This window comes from Triticum dicoccoides, chromosome 2A, assembly GCF_002162155.2.
Source record: "Triticum dicoccoides isolate Atlit2015 ecotype Zavitan chromosome 2A, WEW_v2.0, whole genome shotgun sequence".
NCBI lineage: Eukaryota > Viridiplantae > Streptophyta > Magnoliopsida > Poales > Poaceae > Triticum > Triticum dicoccoides.
This window is the reverse complement of record NC_041382.1, coordinates 6,741,354-6,755,533: the sequence shown is the minus strand read 5'-3', so window position 1 is coordinate 6,755,533 and position 14,180 is coordinate 6,741,354. Positions and strand designations below refer to the sequence as shown.

General features: G+C 48.3%; 1 protein-coding gene across 1 annotated transcript; it reads right to left on the bottom strand.

Moving 5' to 3' along the window:
• Positions 1–9,526: 9,526 nt before the first annotated feature.
• On the bottom strand, positions 9,527–13,761 carry LOC119358583 (bisdemethoxycurcumin synthase-like). The gene is made up of 3 exons (XM_037625060.1): positions 13,658–13,761; positions 10,855–11,067; positions 9,527–10,749 (listed from the first exon to the last, which is right to left on the bottom strand). The coding sequence occupies exons 2-3, from the start codon at positions 11,048–11,050 to the stop codon at positions 9,761–9,763; spliced, it is 1,185 nt and encodes a 394-aa protein (XP_037480957.1). The 5' UTR covers positions 11,051–11,067; positions 13,658–13,761; the 3' UTR covers positions 9,527–9,760.
• Between the last annotated feature and the right edge of the window lie 419 nt (positions 13,762–14,180).

Below are 14,180 nucleotides of genomic sequence, written 5' to 3'. Positions count from 1 at the left end.
CATCAAACTCTTCAGCTTCTCCACCAATGGGACATGAACAGATAAATTATTTCTAGTATCTATTAGCTTTCTTGCAGCAACCAGACAATCCGTTTCCACAATTACATTTGTAGCTTCCATCTCCAAGGCAAGTTCCAGGGATCGGATATTAATGCCACAGGGCCACAGGTTGGAGGTACCTAGCTGGTGGCCCCTAATAACTACACTAACCTACCTTCATTAGTTGTAGGTAATTAATAGCGAAAAAGCAGAAACAAACGCGTGTTACATGTTATCACAGGCTCACAGCTCGCTGTCGTAATCTGAACCAATTTCCTGGAGCTCGATGGGGACAGCTGCTGTAACTTCCAGTTGTTGGACACTGGCAGCAGCAACGGTGGTACTGTACCTAGTCTTGCTCAGCATAATGCTCACAATAAGTATGAAGCAGTTAGGGTCGTACAGCTCATCAACATCAGTTCAGAATTTGGACAATGCGCTAGCTACATGCCAATCGCCCTGGCCATCTATCCAACTGAAACCAGCGGATATGATTTAGCAACTGCATGTTTGTGCCTTTATGAAACTGTACTATGGAATCACCAAAAAGACAGCAGATGATACTTACACATCATAATCAATCGTCATCATTTCGGCTCCATGCCTGGTAACACTGAGACGAGTGGTGATTGTGATCTCCTGACTTCTCTCTTGGAGGACTCTAGTCTTTAATTGTTGGGATGACCAAGATGGCGATATATTTTTCTCACGAGACCAGCACAACCACATGGTGGGCCCCAGATCTGTAGCCTCACTATTTTTCCTATGTGTTTGGAGAATTTGTAATCTCAGATTCAATACTACAATAAACATGGCAACCGAATATTCATTTATGAGTCCAGGCTCATCTATTTCCGGTGAACAGTAAATTCAAAAGATATGATCTTTTTTTCAAAAATTCTTGTTTTTCTAAACGAAGATGTTTGACGATGCGATGTCCGTGTCATATTTCAGGTTATTTGGAAATTTGAGGAAGCTCGTAGCGAAAAAGACAAAATCGGTCCAAACAGCGCGCGAACATTGAACTTTCACAGTACCTCAAATTAGTCTTTTTTCCTATGAGCTACTGAAATGTCCAAACTCCACAAAATTTGGTACGAACTTGATGCTCATGAGCACCCCGCATCACGAAAAAAAAAATCATTTTTTTAACTTTGTTACTATTCTAAATGATTTTACTGTTTACCTGCGGGTGTGGATGCACCCGAGAGCCAAAACGCCGCTCCCATGCTACTTTACACATTCTATTGTCCCCTGTACTTTTATGTTAATATTTGATCTGTGTTGTCGGGCATAGGATCACTGTCTCCCTACACGTGCATCATGCCGACTTTATGGTTTCTAGGAAAACTGTTGAGTATTGTGATTATTTATGATACATATGATAGCGTAGAATTTATTCTACCTTGTCTTGTGCTCAAAGTTGATCATGTACTCCTATATATATATATGCTCATGAGGCTCAAGCAATAGAATCATCAGCTCGACCACTACCCCCCTCTGCCCGTCTACATCTTACCTTTGAATTCTTCTGCAGTATCAGCATCTGCCTCGCTACCGTTTTGACTACAGACGAATGTTGAGTATCGTGATTAGATAGAAAAGATAGGATAGCATACAATTTATCTGTACCTTGTCCTCCACTCCAAGTTTATTATGTATTTCTATATATATGCCCACGAGGTTCAAGCAATACAATCATCAATTCCACCAATCTCCGCTCTATTCTTCTATAAAAATATCAAAATAATGTCATCAGTTAGCTCAGATGGTTAGTGTCCTTGTGGTAAAGCCAACCAATCAGGGTTCAAGTTTTAGACTTGAGATTCATGGCCATATTTTCCTGGATTTATTTCGGGCCTTCCTGAGATATTCGTTTAGTAGGAAGAGACATTCCCGTCGACTATGAAGGCGTCAGTGGCGTCTTCGTCAATCTCAAGATGATGTGTCGGCTCACTCTCTCGGAGCAGCCCATAGGCGTGAGTTGTGCGTGTGTGTGTATTCATAGGGGTGAGTGCGTATGTATGAGCATTTGCATGTGTATTATGATATAGAAAAGTTTGTCTACAAGAACAATATTGTAGATTTGTTTTTGCATCCCCTTTTTATACATTGAGTTGTAATTTTCTAACCAATTACCTAGTAGAAAGATATAAGGCCACACATGTTCCGTTGTCCTTGTAAATAAATACTATATCATATAAACTTGTATTTTTTTAATTCACTAGCACAGTGGCACATCCACGTACACGTGCAACCTTTCATTTTGTTACTTATTTGATAAACAAGTATTATTAACGTAAGAGCTTGTAGTTGATAAGGATACTTCAAATTTATTTCATTGTGACAACATTATGATTAATATTATTGTTATGAATATAGTTTCCTCTCGAAGAAAATATGACCAATCCAAAAGAATCTCTGAAAAAATTAATTAAGGTATTTGCTTTTATGTTAGAAACGCAGTAAGAGCGCCTAATTTTCTACATATTTGGCATGTGTATTTTTTAACAATTATTAGTGTTATTAATACAATTAACTGGTTTCCTCTACTAAAAAGAAAAACCAATCCAGAAGACGCACTACGACAACAGAACAAAAGCGGAAACTCACCGGAAACAAAAACGGCATGCCAGTTGATGATGAACAAGGGAGAGCCAGCGACGCGCTAGAGCGTCAACAGCGGGAACAGGTGAAGAACCCTACCAAATAAGGACTACAAAGTAAAATGATTGGAAAGTGAGTGTGCGCGGCACCCGACGTGCGGGTCAAGACAATGAATTTACATGAGAAATCAACCGCCATAGGAAAAAAAAAACTATGACACCGACTCGGCAATCCAACCCCCCTCCCCCTTTCTGTGCGCGGCACCCGACGTGCGCCGGAAAAATTATGTGCTCCATCTTTCACCTTGGTTTGTGCGATGAGAGAAAGAGAGCGGCAACAACATTGGCATCCCCATGGTAGCCAGCTGCGTGGTGATCCTGGCGGCGACGCCGGCGAGGCGGTTGATCCAGAGGTTCTCGCCCTTCACAAAATCCTCGTGGTTGGCGGCTTCATTCCTCCGCAGCTGCCTCTCCTTATCCAGATTCTTGGTCAGGGTCTCCTCTCGGGCCCTGACCTCCGACAGCGTCCCCTCAAGACCCTCCGGCTTTAGCTTCAGGTCTTGGATGGAGTCGTCGGCCTTGGAGAGTAGCTCGGTCTTGCCGAGGACGGTGGCCTGCGCGTCAGCCAAAGCGCCTTTGGCCGCGTCCCTCTCCCCCGTCAGCTCCAGGATCTGTTTCTTTAGCCCATCCCGCTCCACCTCCAACTCGTTCACCTTGCCGGCATGGACCTGGGCCTGAGCATTGAGTGCCTCCTCGTGCCTCTACTCTAGTTTCTGGGTCTGCTGCGCGACAAGCTTCTTGACCTCCTCGTCCTAGCCGCGGAGTGTCGCGACGAGTTTCTCCTCACGAGCGGCAAGGTCCTCCTCCTAGGAGTTCAGCGTGGCCTGGTGCTGGCGCCGAGCGGCCTCGTCCTTGGCGGCCTATTGTCTGGCCGCCTACTAGGCCTTCTCGATATCGGCCTGCTTCATGACAAGCTCCATCTTGCGCTCGGCCAGCAGATCCTGGGCGGTCTTCAGTTCCTCACAGGCCTGGCGAAACCAAGCCTGCGCCTCGGCGACGCGCCCCTCGAGGTCCGTCTCCGCCTTGTCCACCGTCGCCATCCTTGACTTGGCCTTGTCCAGGCGGGCACGGTGAAGTGCCTGGAGCTTAGGGAAGTTGGCGCTCATGCCTTGAAGGAGCCGCTCTTCCTGAGAACCGCTGCCACCGGCGCTCGGTTCGTCAACGACCTCAAGCCCGGCGGTGGCAAGCACCTCGTCGTCGAACACCTCCCTCTCGACGGACGCCCTAGTGCCCGCCGCCCATGGGAGGTGGACGAACATGTTGTCTCTCACCTTTAGGTAATTGCCCGAGTTGGAGGCGGTAGAGGAGGAAGGGTGGTCGTCAACCACCTCCTCCTCGGCAGCGGCCTTGCTGGCCTCCTCGACAGCAGCCTTGCTGGTCTCCCCGGTAGGCCCTTTGGCGGCGTCCTCAGCAGCACCCTTGGCGGCCTCCTCCGTGGTGATCTTGTAGGCCTCGGTTGTGGCATGCCTGGCGACCTCCTCGACAACAGTGTCCACGTCCTCCCGGTCCGCCGAGGAAGGATCTGGATACCGAGAAAGGGAATGAGGCGAAGTCAAGACCAAAATTCAAAAGAAGAAAAACGAGCGGGGACAGAAGGCAAACAACTCACCCGTGCCAAGCTGGGAAGAAGTGGCCCCCTCCCCACCAACATTCGGTGCCGGGACGGAGCCGCCGGCGCCCGGGTTCGCCTCCTCCTCCTCCTCCATGCTCACGGGCTCGGTGCTTGGCGCCCTTGCCGGGGACACCCTCGGGGCGGCGTGGTTGATGGGGGCGGCGTGTTGGGGGTGGCCCTCAGTGGCTCCTCCTGCTGCCGTCCTCCTCATGCAACCATGGCAAGGTCAGCACCAAGATATCGTGTCCCATCACACGTTGATGGGGAGCGAGTGATGAACGCACACTGGGGGCTGTGCGGGGGGCCGCTATCCGGGCTGCTCTCCACCACCAGCAGCGCACTCGAGGTGCCTGCCGGGGGCTGGCCGCCCGTTGAAGCCCTGGCCCTCTTCGCCACTCTCTGGGCCAGCGTCTCCGTATCCCTGCAAAGATGAAGACAAGTCAAGAAAAGCGGCACGGTCTGAGGGGACAGAGATGACAAAAGACAATATACTTACTCATCCTCTGCCTCCTCTTCCGCTGCCTTCCTCTTCCTCCTCGGGCTAAGTGACCCGAAGTCGAAGATGACCTTCGTGTCATTGTCTGCGGGAGGAGAGGAAGCGGGTGGAGTCCGATGACGCTTGGACGAAGAAGAGGCAGTCGCTTTCTTATTCGCAACCGCAGCCTTCACTGCCTTCCTCACTGTAGCGGCCCTCGTCTGGCGCATGGACGCCTCTTGGGTTTGTTGCGGCTGTGCGGCCCTGCCAGGCCAGACCGGCTCACCAAAGCTAGCCCGCCGCTGGATACGCCTTCTCCCCGTTGCCGGGGGGTCGACAGCCTCAACCTCCTCCCCGGACGAGTCATCGACCACATCTTCAATGAGAGGGGCCTCGGTGCCGGCACTACTGGCCTCACCAGTGGATTCCGCCCACTGGGCGAGCTCCCTCTCCTCCGCGGCCACCACGGCCTCGTCCTCCACGGCACCAGCGCTGCAGGCCTCCTTGGCGAGCTCCGCCTCCGCCGCCTTGGCGGCAATGTAGTCCAGCTCCGCTTGGGTGGTGTCCTGGATGAGCAGCGGCTCGTCGCGGATGTACTTCTCCAACAAGGTGTCGAAGAACTTCTACACCTGATCCACCTCCGGCTCGGCCCAATTCGGTTCAAGGACGTGCGCTTTAAAGTCCGGCATCATGGCGATGATGTCGGTTTGGCGGGAGTTGTTTCTTAGCAGGACCACCCCCGCCGGCAACCCAAACAGGGGCCCCTTGGTGACCTTGCCGGCCTTCGCGGCCTTGTCGGTCCTCTCGGCCCTGCCGTTGCGGTCCACATCGAGCTAAAAAAGCCGCTGGCAGAAGTGGGCGTGCCCCATCACCGTGAAGTTGTGGTTCAAACCGGGGTGAAGCCGCATGATTTCAGCCGCATTCCTGAAAAGCCAGGCCGGCCTCCCTTTGTTGTGCAGTGGAGCGATTCGGCGGCGGATGAAATCCGCCCCAATCATCTCAAGGGTGATCCCAACAACGGTGAGGCGATGGATCCTTGTGGTGGCGACCATGAGCTTCTCATCCCGGGCGTCGACATCGCCCCAGTCGTCTCTGCGAACCGGCGGTGCCTGGCGAATCTGGCAAAATTCCCGTGTGTCCTCCTCCTCAATCCAGCACCACCGGCTCCGCCACTCCTCCCACCTCTCCTTCTGAGCGCCCTCCGGATATGTCCCCTTCTCCTGAGTCCTGGGGATCCCGGCGATGCAACCGGAGATGGCGCCTCCCTTCTGGATCCGAGGATAGAAGTAGTGGCGGAAAAGTGCCGTGCTGGGATGCACTCCGGCGAAGCCCTCGCAAAGATGGGCGAAAAGGGCCATGCACGCCACGACATTTGGAGTGAAATCCAGAAGGTGGAAGCCATAGGTGTGCATGACATCATTGAAGAAATCGGAGAATAGGGGGCGGAGGCCGCATGAAAAGTAATCGACGAAGAATGGGTACCGATTCGGGCCGGCCTTGGCGAAATCAGCAGGGATGATGCGCGTGGCCGGATGCCCCATCGTCTCCCCTCCGTCTTGCACCCCCACAGGGGCTTGAAGTTGTCCCAGAGATGGACCGCGTCGACCGTTGAGGGAAAGTAGGCGAGTTGCGTCCGCCGCGCCGCCAACTCACTCTCTGGCGGCTCCTTCCCCCCAGCATCCTTGGCCACTCCCTTGCCTTTACTGGTTTTGGGTACCATGGCGGCCGCGAGAGGTGAAGGATAAAGGACGGCAAAGACGCGGCGGCAGCGAGCGAAAGTAAGAGTTTAAGAAGGAAGAAGGAGGGGACATCGGTTCCGAGATTGGAGAAGGCACAGAGGGTAAATGAGCAACGCACCCACGGTTATTCCTTTTTACGGGGAAGGCGCGGGCCGCCTCTTTACCATTTACTGCGACATGATGCATGCGTGCGGGAACCGCCCCACGCATCACCCCCATGTCACGCATGACCCTCCACGTCGCGCGTTCAACACGGGACGTGGGGAAGCACAGCGAACGGAAAAGTTACTACAGTAAAAATCCGCCCGCCTGCCCGCGCACCGTTCTGGGCCTAGCCCAACAACGCGTCGCGCTTACATGTGGCCCAGGCCCGGGGGCTCCTGTCGGTGTACAAAAGTAGGGGCTCTCCTTTGTACCCCTTTACTTGTGCACGGGCAGTCAGAGCCGCGCCCGCGGCCGCACTGAGCAGGACAGAGGAGGGAAGCCGGTGCACAAGACAACTGAAGCAACACCAAGACCATAGACACAAAGAGCAAGAGGGCGAGGTGGACTCCCCCGGTTAAACCCTTGCCGGGGCAGCCTCCGCAGCCTCGGCAAGAGCCTTGCCGGGGCAACTTGCCCAATGCCAGCAGAGCGTGCCGCCCTTGAGCCAAGGGGTTCCAACACCATCAACCACATCGGAACCAAGGTTCGGGAGGCACATCCATGGTGGCATGCAGATCTTTGTGGAGATCATAAATACACAAGATCAGATGAGAATCAGAAGACGACGATCCTTGCCAAGGAAATCCACGAGACCCCCGACAAGATCCTTGCCGAGGACGACTGCGGTGCTACGGCAAGACCCTTGTCGGGCCCCCGGCAAGACCCTTGCCGAGGACATCTGCGGGGCCGCAGCCAGGCTCACGTCTGCCAAGGCTCCACCCACGCTCCCATGCATCTGCTAGATCAACCAGCTGGGTAGGCATCTGCGTGGCAGTGTGCGGCCTCCACACCGACTCAGCAAGCACCTGCGTGGTGGCATGCAGATGTTCGTGAAGACTCCGCCACCACGCCACCCCAGCAGCCAACCAACGTGACGCTACAACGCCTCGTCAGCTCGGATGCGCGTCGGAGTCTGGAGAGGCGGCGACAGCTGGGATGAGTTTCCTTGCCGTCCCCAATAAAGCAAGAGGGGCATATCGACAACGCATTAAATGCGTTTGTCGGACGGTGCCAGAGGATAGACTCAGCCACTATACACCTTTCCACCTCCTGTGTGTCACTGTAGCGACCCCTTTTTGGCTATAAAAGAAGGCCCGAGGCGTACTGGAGGGGGATTCGGATCTTTGGAACTAGACACACACCGTAGCTAGTTCAAGAACTCAAGAACACTCAAATATACATCAAAGCATGACTAGGGTATTACGCGTCTCCGCGGCCCGAACTTGGGTAGACGATCCTTGTGCTGACCGCCAGACCCGCTTTTTGCAAAACCCCGCGCCCGCCAACCGTAGAAGGGATCCTAGTGATTCCATAGGTGTCGTTTCCACCGACAGCAACGTGCAAGGTGTTAGCTGCTACTTCCTTCGTCCCAAAGTAAGTGTCGCTGATTTAGTACAATGGTAATACAATTTTGTACTAAACCAACGATACTTATTTTGGTATGGTGGGAGTTTATACTAAGTAGGTGATGCCATTTTCAAACACACGCAGTCCACACAATCAAGTACATGCAATACCTTTTCTATTTCCTAGCACATGCAATCCACATCATCAAGAACGCTACAAGCTCTCTACAACATACTTTTTCTATTTCTTTTCTCAACAATAAATAATTTGATTGAAGCACAAGGTCATGAGATACCATAACGTTCTGGAATCCTCCATATACTAATAGGTATGCCACTGTTAATATAGCGAGAATGTGCAGTGATATTATTCTCATATAGTCCAATTTTATCTTAATAAGTTCATTGTTGTAAATTCTTTAATACAAAATATTGTTGTTGATGGGCACACAATACCTTGAAAAATTAACAGCAGAAAGACCGGAATAAATCAAGAATATGTGGACACCCGTGCCATATCTAGGACTTGAATCCAGATGGGTAGGTTTCCCCATAAGAAATCTAATTGTGTGAGCTATGTCAGTTCACAAATTCTACAACATGTGTGGTGTCATCTCGTACTTAGGGCATCTCAAACGAAGACCCTCAAAGCTCTAGTATATGTTCGGGTTGTAGTGTCCGGGCCGTTTGTGTCAACTGTTGTCAACCAATGGGTACCTCATCGGCTGGCGAAGTGGTCCGGATTCATTTCTGGAAAACTGGAGACAAACATGGAGGAGCTGTACCAGTGCCAGTCATCCACTGGACCAACAAAAAGCGACCACGTGGTCCTCCTCTCTTTTCTCTCTCTGCAAATGAATGGTCCCCTCTCCTCTCTCCCCTCCAAACCGTACAAGGGCATGAACTATGGTGCCATATGGTTACATATGTCCATGACAAAAAGTAGTTTGGGGCACCTACATTGATGTTTTTCTCTCCAATGCAAGCTATCACTAGTGGGTTTCACTAAGGAATGGAAAATAAAAATTCTAGTACACATGCTTCTCTACTCTTCACTCCAACTTTTTTAGCTTTTTACACTGGGCAGAGGATCCCGCTTCCCCATCCGAACCTATTTTTTCTGACATCCGATCCTACATGGAATGTGAGGCATTACCCCGAGGCTATGCATTCGCCATGCCCTAAATACGGATTAATTTGTGAAAAGGATTGGATGACTCTCTCCCGCATCATGTCCGCGGACCGCGTCTGGACATAAAAACGGACATATACGGGAGCCATGTGGGGGCCAGCTTTGGAGATGCCCATACAATGCATAGTGAAAATAGTAACCGTGCACATAGGGACCCGCTAGGGAATGAAATGAATAGATATGTATAATTAATAATACTATAAGAAAGATAACACATTGCATATCAATGACATAATTGCTTTGTAGCAGGATGCATTAAATATAATATGGTAGTACAACTAGAACAAGAAGTATTTTCGTTAAAAAAATAGAACAAGAAGTACGTCAGAACTATAGGAAATTTATGCCCTCTAAATGTGTACGGTGACGTAACCACTTATTGTTATGAGTCACTTAGAGTGTGCACACATAATAGTAGAGTATCGAAGTTATTTCAGTTGAGAGCATGGACTTTGTTCTTGTTCTCCCGTTTGTGCTTAATGAAGTTCTAACTTTTCTTTAAAAAGCCAGTTGCGCGCAGCACCACCGTCTCCATGGTGAAACCTGGTCCAAATCCCACCATGGCCCCCCAGTCTGCTGGTTCTCCTTCCTCCATTCGGCGCCGGAGCTCATCAAGGACGAAGATCACGGTGGCACTGAACATGTTCCCGTAGTTTTGTAGAATTGTTCGGCTTGCTGCTAGCTTTGTGGGCGCCAACTTGAGGGTCTCATCAATTTGGTCCAACATCAAACGGCTGCCGGGGTGCACTGCCCAGAAGAGGTCATTCCAGTCGACGATCAAGCCAGTTGGACCAAATGCTTCCATCAGACATTGTTCGATGTTTTGTGCCACCACTTGGGTCAGTTTGGTGGAAACTTTGCCATGATTGCCGTAGCTCCCCATCCTCAGGGTGAGCATATGCTCGGTTCTGGGAACGACGGTCTGGGAAACTGACACCAACTCAAACAACGCCTGCTCGACCGGGTGAACGGGATCCGCGCCGATGATAACCACACCGGCCCCATCACCGAACAGTGCATGAGTAATGAGGGCGTCTAAGCTCTCGCCTTCGCCGGGGCTACAGAGGCCAGCAATGGAGAGCTCCACACATGCAACGAGGACGCGTGCGCCATGGTTGTTCTCAGCGAGGTCCTTGGCCAGGCGCAATGTTGCACACCCGGCAGAGCAGCCGGTAAGCTGGAGCATCGTACGGCGGACGTTGGTGCGAAGGCCAAGGAGTGAAACCAAGAATACGTCGACGCTTGGGGCGCCGACATCGTTGGTGCTGACTACGACGTGGGTGATGTCAGTGGCCGGACGGCCCCACTTTGCGATGGCCTTCCTTGCGGCTGATGCCGCCAGCTGTGGAGCAGCCTTGGCCACGATATCCTGCCGAGCCTCGAGGGAAGGCGACGTGCGGTCCAGCAACTCTGGGTGGGAGTTGAGTAGTTCCTCCGAGTGGTAAAAGAAACGATTCTCCAGGCCCGTTAGACCACCTGAATAATTTTAGGCAGCAAAATGATGAGTTATGCCTGATCATATGTACGTATATCCTTACATATTAAAGTACAGTGGTTATTACAATATGTATGCGTGCTTACATATTATCTTGAATGTGTCTTTGCGGTCAGTAAGGTGCTCGCTCTTGGTAACACGGAAATAGTAGTCAGGGTACTCTTCCTGGGACACTTGGTTGGCTGGGTTTGCGGTTCCAATAGCCAGCACGGCGGCGGAGCCTTCCTTACGCTGCGCACACCGGATCTCGCTGACCTTCGGTGACCAGCTTTCTGAGGTCATGGTCTCCGAGTAGTGACCTGCTACAAATATCAGGAGGTGAGGATATTAGGGAGGTACTGCATATTTTCTGCATCAATATGATTTCGCCTAGTTCTATTCATCGGGAGCTCGGCAAAGTAATGTGTCTGTTGAGTTTTCCGATAATTGTACTCGGCAGTGACACGAAACTCGGAAACTCAACCGTTTGCATAGTGCGAGCAAAAATGTACTCGACAGTATTACATTATCATTGAGTTCCAGTAGGAATAAACTTGGCAATATCTTACAAGTGGGCCCCACGAATGTCTAGGCAACGGTGAGCTAACAGCCGTCCATGTTTGGCGGATTTCTACTAATGAAAACTTGGCCATCTTTTTGTGTTTTTCTTCGTTTTAATTAAGAAATTCAAGGGGTCACATATATGCCGAGCAGCCGTGCCAAAAAACATGGCAAACAACTGACAAACGGGCCCAGGGTATACACATCAACAGCTATTCGACGGTTGGGCTTACTATGGCAAGTTCCAAAACATGGCACAGGGCAAACTCTTTGTCTCCTTCGGAAATATTAAACGTGGGATGTAACTATCATCTCAAAGGATTATACAAAATCATGAAAAACTACATGAAAGCAAGAATACAATTCATCTTTCCCTTTTCTCAACACGGGGTCCAATTACAATATTTTTATTTAATTTCAAGATAGATAAAATGTTGTGTCGATGAAATCTAGCAATCTCTATCACATTTCCAGTGCACCATGAAACTTAATTTGTCTAGTGCGCACTATAGAGGCAGGGCTAAGACACTACTAGAATCGTGTACTTTGTTGTGTGCACTTCTCTATGAGTCAAATGCACTCCCAAATAATTCTTTTTTGTATTCCCTTTTTCTATTCCTTTCTTATCTTATATTTTTCCTTTTCTTTATTTCACAATTCCCTTTTTTCCTTTTTATTTATTTTTTCCCTTCCTTTCATAATTATTTTATTTTGTCTCCTTTCGCTATTTAAGGCATAACAAAGGCTAAAGAAAACAAAGATAATTTTTGCATCAATATCTGGACAATATTTGAAGTACTTGCAAATTCAAATTTGAATTTTAGGCATCAGAAGCATTGAAATGCACTTCAAATTTGCAAACCAAGTCTAAAACATGGCAAATTTTGACATGAAAGATGTTACGGTATATGTTCAGTGCATGAAAAGTTTCAAGGCTAACTGACTGAGTAACCATCAGACTGCCTTCAAACCTGACTCGTTCCATTGCGAAACCACGATTCTTCCTCAAAGTAGTTTGATTTTCCAGACTTCAAAATTTTACCACAAAAAACCTAGTGCGACATCATGACACGATGCTAATTTCTTATTTTCCAGACTTCGTCTGCATTAATTTAAATTGAAAACCCAATAAGATCAATATTGGCACCCTAATGTTTGAATTTCTTTTGCTTTTGTTGGATAGCACCTGAGGAGAAGCAAGAACACAAATATGATTTTTCAAATCATTTTTGTCAAGTCACAGTCAAATATGAATTATATATATTAAACGCATAAAAGAGAGAGGAAAAGAAAAGAAAATAAAATAAGATATCCTTTGGCTAGTATATAAAATAATCGGCAAATAAGGGTTATCGTTCAGTGTTTCTTATTTCCCGATTGTAAAACTAGCCAAACAGCTTGTATAATGACTCGCTTAGTTGTAGGGTATACTTTCCTGAACACCCTACAAGGTTATTTTTTTGAGTGCCCAAGAAAAAAAACTCAGCAAAAATGGCAACACTAGGTAAAGAGTGCGATTCTAGTATTGATCACCTAAAATTGCACACTGCAAAGTACTCCCTCTGTCCCAAAAACTTGTGCCGCTGATTTAGTATAAAGTTAGTACAAGTTTGTACTAAATCAGCGGAACTTATTTTACGACGGAGGGAGGATAAGGCTGGTTACAATGAAAAGTATTATATATTAGTATCATGCATATGATATTTTCGTATGAAGTAGATCCACAATGCATAGTATTATATTTTGGTATCTTAGTGACCTCATTTATTTTCATGCATGACACATACTTGTACAACATTTAATATGATATGGTATCATTCCTCATTTAATTACAATGACACCTAAGCAAAAAAGCCTAGTTGGCATGCATGATACTACTTATGACTCCCATTGTGACCAGCCTAAGACTCCACCTTTGATGGTGCGTATAACCAACAAACTATTACTTTAGTTTTTAAGTGTGTAGATGGGTTATTATTTAAATGGACTAAACAAGATATTAAGATGGATTGACGGTAGCTAATGGAAAATCTTAAAACTGTGGCTTGGATATATGGAAACTTCAGGTGATGAATAGACATAGGCATCCCTATAAAGTTTAGGGGAAGTAAAAGTGGTCTGAAAGATGAATCTAAGTCAACTACTAACTTTATGCCAAGATGCTCCTTCGCACATGAAATTTACGTAAAACAAAGTTCAATACGAGTAATACCAGACTCACCACGGAAGTTGTATTGCAGCTACTTCTAGCAGGATTAATGGTACACTTTCTCAGGAGGTAATAACTAATTATACGAATTTTATAAATGTATTCCGACACAACTGTTAATCAACGGTTCTGGCACTTACCTTCAGGTAGCCGGCCTGTCAAGGCTATGCACGCAAGTAGACAACAGCTTCTTCCTGCCTGTGTACCGAGTATTCAATACACAACGAGGAGAGGAGAAACAGTTATTGACTGTGTTTTGGGATGGGAGGAATGGAAGGTGTTGCCGAGTATTTATAGGCAGCAGTAGAGCAGGTGGGTGCCGGAGATATAAATTTGCCTAATGCTTTGTCCAGCTTAATTAAGTCACAATTTCTGGCCTTTAAACAATCACGTTTTTGAGGTATCTGATCCTCACAAAAAATAAAAACTGCACTCAACCTCTCGTTTATCTGCATTGCAAATGTTTTCCCTCATGACCGTACAAAATAAACCATTATAATATGTTGCAATAATTCAGTATGATCATGCTAACTCAAAAATCCTAGACACGAAACAAATCGCCTGTTGGTACCACCAAGAGGATTAAAGTGAGTGGAAATATACACACGACATGAAGTTACACATGGAAAATTCACTACTACAGAAAGGGGCACTACTGACAAA